The 6,090-nt window shown below is 42.8% G+C and overlaps 1 protein-coding gene across 1 annotated transcript; it reads right to left on the bottom strand.

Moving 5' to 3' along the window:
• Positions 1 to 289: 289 nt before the first annotated feature.
• LOC102787320 (transmembrane protein 26) lies at positions 290 to 4,191 on the bottom strand. Its single transcript, XM_006785743.3, has 4 exons — positions 4,131 to 4,191; positions 2,595 to 2,817; positions 1,517 to 1,661; positions 290 to 1,024 (listed from the first exon to the last, which is right to left on the bottom strand). The coding sequence occupies exons 2-4, from the start codon at positions 2,786 to 2,788 to the stop codon at positions 290 to 292; spliced, it is 1,074 nt and encodes a 357-aa protein (XP_006785806.2). The 5' UTR covers positions 2,789 to 2,817; positions 4,131 to 4,191.
• Positions 4,192 to 6,090: the final 1,899 nt, after the last annotated feature.

The raw sequence follows: 6,090 nt of genomic DNA on the forward strand, positions 1-6,090 counted from the left end.
GATTGACAGTTCTGTGGAACTGATTTTCTCGAGCAGAGAAAGCTCCCGTGATGGAAAAACCACTTTTATCAAAGGGAGTTGCATAAATTCATCTCTGATCTTTTCAATGGGGACTTACTCTCTTTTCTTGTGCTCTGTATCTAGTCGCTGAACCTCCAGAGAGCTGAGACTGTCTCCAAACGAGGCTGAGATGTAAGAGATGGCAGATGGGTTTAGACTTCATTCTTGGTGAAAGCTATTCCCTCCCTCCTGGGGGCCGGAGTCATGCCTCACGGCATTTTGAGCCTTTCTATACCTGGACACCTTTCTGATCTTCCTCCCTCTCTGTCCCCTTTTTCATGTCTATATGACAGCTCTGCTCTTCGCAACATTCGTCTTTACCCACTTCTTCTTCCACCTCCTCCTCCTCCCTGCTGCCCCCGTGGGCTTGACACTGGAGCACCAGAGCAGTGCATCTCTCCAGCCCAGATACCTGCTGCTCACACTGCACCACAAATATTCTGTAGAGCTCCAAAAGAACGATGAGGATATTCTTGCAGGTGAAGAAAATCATCAGCTGGTTGAGCACCTGCTCTTGCACCATGAGGTAGAACCGGTAGAGCAGGAACGGGCCATCTTGGAGTCCCACTGTGAGCAGCAAGCTCCAGACTTCGCTGGAGCAGCAGGAGGTGAATGAGGGTGGAGCCCCGGAGCAGCAGAAGGGACCACCCTTGCTGTCTTGAGAAGGGCCAGCCTTTGGGGGTCGTGTCTGAGTGAGAACCAGAGGAAACTGCATGAGCGCCCAAGAGAACAGGGCCAAGCCGATGATGACAACTGCCTGGTTGGTTTTGACTTCGGGCTCCTTGAAGGTGTCGAAGATGTCCAGGATGTCAGCACCCAGTCCCACATTCACCATGAGAAGCTGTGAGAGTTGGTCACGTGACATGTCCCCCTTGGGCATTAGCCAGCGACCCAGAACCAAGACTATCAGCATGGTTTGCTCCAGGCCAGCTACCCAGTTCTCTGGGTCCAGATCCTTAATCCCCTGGATAAATAAAACAGTGGAAGTCCAGTCATGTTGAAAGTGTTTGCAAGGGTTCAATGTTAATGAATAATCAAATAAACCAGCCATCTCCGCTCTGTTTTTAATATAAGTCGACTGTTTTGTGTCAAGGTTCATTAAGTTTGTCCTGAAAGCACCCACCCCTTGATATTCTACAATATTCCCAAAACGGGAATATCTTCACGTTTCAAAAGCTGCCACCCAGCCTTGAGTACAGCCATGGGGCAAAAAGCTCCCAAATCCTACATGAAAGAAATTTCACTAAGACCATCTCACAAGGGAAGAGATCTAAGAACTTTTCAAGCAGGAGCCTATCTGGACTTCATCTCTGTGTGTCTATTACACATTTCCTGCAACTAATAGTTTATCCACCCCCTTGCTAGATTTAAATCTTATCTGATATCAGGTGTTGCTTTAATGTGGCTGCGTGGAGGGTTGAGGCAGGCAGGGCAGTTTTGTTGGTGGGACGCCTACCGCCGAGATCGGGATGTGAGCCAGCAAATGAAGCTCATGGCCCGAGGAATTGTTGAAAGGCAGCTTGGACTGTAGCAGGCTTAGCTCCAGAAACCAAATGGACGGGATGACAGTACTGAGGTACAGGAAAACCATGGGGGAGAACCTAAAAGAGGATCACCAAAGGAGAGGGAAAGAGGGGGTTAGGTTATTTATAGAAATTTGCTTCTTCTTTTTTTTGCCACCCACTAAAGAAGAAAGAGTCCCTTTTTCCCCATAGGAAGCATCGAATTTCAGACAGGCAATTATTCTCATCATATATGCAAATCCCACTTGACAGTGCAAAGCCTTCTCCGTGAGGACAGAACTTCAAAGTAAGACTCAGTGAGAAAGAGAGAGGCCCGAAGAAAGCTCGCATCTGACGATGTTCAGTTCGTGAGCTTTTGAATAAGACATAGCTTGGTGTTGAATGAGGTGTGACACTAAATGCTCATATCCATTTGAAGTCAGTTTATGTTTTTTTTTTTCCTTTCTTTCTTTCTTTAAAAAGAAAAAAAAAAAAAAAGCTTGTTGGTCAAAAATGAGTCGAGCCAGAAGGAGACATTTCCTCCGTGAGTGGATAGGAGAGGCTGTGACATTGATGTGATGGTAGGCTCATATTACAGTTCAGTGAAAGACAGCAGTAATACAGCGGAGGAATATGTTTGTCTTTGATGGACAGTGAAAGAGAGAAAGAGCTGCGGATGATAAGAGAGAATTTAGTGGCACAGAATATTGCAGGCCTTTACAAAAGCCGCCTCGGGCAGATGGGTTGTAAAGAGTTTGCAGCTACAAGTTCAGGAGTTATTTACTCCCTAACACCAAACCGGTGTTTATAGGTTTATAAAGTCTGCCTGCATCTCACTCCCCATCCTCCCAAATCTGTTCTGTGCTTTGTACAGTGACCTTGGGTTTTAGAAAGGTGCCCACAAATTAAAATGTATTATTATTATTATTATTATTATTATTTAGGAAGAAGCAGAGGGCTAACATCTGGCTTAAAATTGACTGAGCCTCAGTGTGTTATGCAGAAAGGAAAATCATGTCAAATATGTTTTACCATTTCCACTCTGCATTACGGGTGCATTTCAGAGTGATGGCCATTTCCACACCCAACAGAGCCACGCCTGTCAGCAGCAGCCAATAGAGCGGCTCCTCTTTAACAGCTACAACTCGCCACACCGTCACCACCCCGTGGACAGCAAATATGAAGCGGCTCAGCAAGGCCAGCAAGACATTTAGGAGGCGACACATGGTACACCAGAGACAACCTGCAGAGATCACTTTAGAAGCACAGAAGTGACTTTATTATCATATGTACATTTGAATATTACTAGACAATGAAAATCAAATTTTTTCCGCGCTCCCTTCACACGTTATTTATTACATTTATTATACATCATTAGGTTTTCTGAAGATCACTCTTTGTTATTATGATAATTAAGGGTTTAAATTATTAGCTTAGATTTAGTAACCTGGGGGAAAAAATACTGTAAAAATGATGTTATTAAATTGAGACATAAAATGAAATAAAATTAAAAGAATCACAAAATATACAAAACAGCTACAAGTGAAAAATCAAATCACTTTGATCGAAAGAAAATTTACATTTGTTTATTTACAAAAACCTAAAAGCTTACAAGTTTACAACAGTGAGTCTTTAATGTTGTTTCAAACCTTCTACAGTGTTGTGTTTGCATTATTATTGCATTTTTGAATGCAATTATAGTCCCACATGGTTCCCGCAGAGTAAAGAATGGACTACTTTAAAACAATTTGATTTTTGCAATGAAAAATTTTGCGAAATAAAAGCCACTTAACTACACTCATCATTAACCGCTGCTCATCATCACCCAGTTCGGGCTTCATTATCAGTAACTGTTGCACAATGTGCGCAAACAGCCCTCGCTGTCAGTTAGTTAGCCAGGAGGATGAAAGCCTCTGAGCTTTGGGGGAAATCAAAGCAAGCAGTGATTAGTAAGGAAGAGTTAGACAAACTGATCTGCAGTCAATATTAAAGCACTCCCAGAGGCTTTGCACGAGCTTGCTGGAATTTGATCCCTGAATCGCCATGGATTATCGTGATGACTTGAAAGTGGTACCAAAATGGGAGCACCCTAGTTGTTATAAGTAGTTATAAAGATGCATCATGCCATACCTGCAGGTTTAACTCCAACCCTCTCTCACACCCAGTACCTCCCTTTCACAGGCAAATTGCCAAAAAAAACAACATAATTTCCAAATGTTGGATCCATATATATATATATATATATATATATATATATATATATATATATATATATATATATATATATATATATATATATATACATATACATATATATGTGTATATATATGTATATATATTATGTGACTTCTTAAACAATGTACAGAGTCTCTCACAAACTTTAGTCTTTATCTTGTGGATACAAGCAACACTTGTATGACTGCTTTTAACTTTTAAATGCATTCGCCTCAGTCAGCGTGTTACTGTTGTTGTGTGTGTCCAAAACCGAGCCGTGTGTGTTAGTGTTTTAGAGTTTGAAAAAGAATTCATGCACTATGTATTGTGCAGCTGCATGCAGTACAAACCTACAGGATAAGCCGGGAGTCCTTCTTGAGATCAGTCTCTTCAGTGTATTTTCCAAAAGTTTTAGATGCTGTGCAGTGGAAAGTGACAGTAGCCCAACAGTCACCCACAGTGACCTGCCCTCTGTGTCTGATTTATGCCTTTTAACTGACAGCCACCTCCTAGACCCTGCGGAAGAGTGAACATGTCAGAGGTGTGTATTCCCGCACGTACGTATGTGTGTTCAGTGGGGAGTGACTACTGTTCGAGTCCACTGGAGTATCAGCGAGGAGCAATGTGATCCGCAAGTGTTTGTGTGCATGTGTGTGTCTCCATCCTCTCGGTGCCATCATGTGAGATAAAGCTTCCTGCTCCTTGCGCCCACATCTTCATTGCCATCCGTCATGATGTCATCTCTCCTGGCCCAGAACAAAGTTATCTCCTTGGGAGAAGCCAGCCTGTCGCACTCCCTGTTCGGAGTGCACGCAGCCCTGCCCTGCTCCCACCCATGCCTGCTCTGTAACTACAGCGCTGGTCCTGATAACTGCCCCACTCCATGGCCTCTGTGCACACAAAAACATGGAGCAACAAGAGGAAAAGGAGATGCTGATGGGCCTCTGAACAAGCAACTGCAGGAGTGTGTGGGTATGTTACTGCGGTTGCATCAGAATGAGGATGCTGCGTGGGTGGAAGCTGTCCAGGAACGTCAATCTACTAAACCAGTGAAGCGAAGCGAAGACAGATGACTGACAATCATAACAGAGAGGAGATTGCTCTTCCCTGCCAATGAGGCATTTTTAAACCTGCAGCATTTGGTTGGTTTTGTTTGACTATTTGGGGACTGAGGAAGCTATTGTTTTAACATTAGCACCACTTGGAGTTTCATCATCATCATTAAATCTCACATTTGTTCTCTGTTCAAGCTCTACCATCTCTATCCAAAATATTTGCCTCTGAAGCTGCTGCTGCTGCATTCAGCAGCAGCTCATCAGCTTTATCGGTTGGGTGGTCTGAGTAGGTGCCTTTATATGAGGCTATCACTTTTGACTGAACTTATTTTCCTGCGGCATCTCGGGTGGAAAAAATGAAAAATGCAAAGTTAGTGACTGCATGACCAAAATAATGAGCTGAAAAGAAAAAAAGACAGATCGATTGAGTCATTGGAGTGAATTTAATCATGTTATTTGATATTTATTAATGTAAAAAGACTACTGATGCTACGAGGTGTGTCCCTACTGATTACTACACACAAAAACACAGCTAGACCGTGTGCTCTTGTTCCAAAACTGAGATGAGATGAGTGATATTCACACTTCTCCTGAGGCTTTGCTTATTGCATTGTATGAACATCTATAGTGCTGGTGGTAAGCAGACTGATGGAGTATACAGTGGAGTTGAAAAGAGGAGGTGGCTGCTCAAATGTTTTATTTTCATTTATTTATTTATTTCAAGCATTTATTTTTATCTTTATTTATTTATTTTTATCAGTTATATCCGAGAGCCTCAACTGAGATCGTCATGGAGAAGAAAGTCAGATGAGCACAATGATGGGCACAACTTAATTCTCTTCCCTAGGCTGGAGCCTATCCTAGCTGCCATAGGGCCACACCCTGGACAGGTTGCCGGTCTGTTGCAGGGCTAACATTTAACACATGCCAATCAAAATTTTGCAGAAACATATAAATATAGCCCAGAATCACGCAAAACGTGTAACAAACACGCCAGTCCATCGTGTCAATTTCCCGCTTTGCCTCTCCAAAACGTCAAAGGCACACATGCAGACGTTGCATTACCAGCAGGGGGGAAGTACGTTCAAAGTCCTTAATCATCAGAAGCGATTAAGCTGGTGGCTTTACGTGTAAATGTGTTAATAATGTCTGTTTAAATGCTTTCCTGTGATTATTTTCATGTTGGCTTGAAATAAAATATTTGTACTGCCACTTACTGCATGTGAGTGTCGTTTTCACACTTTAGAAAGGCAACACGT

This window comes from Neolamprologus brichardi, chromosome 20, assembly GCF_056152115.1.
Source record: "Neolamprologus brichardi isolate AB-2024 chromosome 20, ASM5615211v1, whole genome shotgun sequence".
Lineage (NCBI taxonomy): Eukaryota > Metazoa > Chordata > Actinopteri > Cichliformes > Cichlidae > Neolamprologus > Neolamprologus brichardi.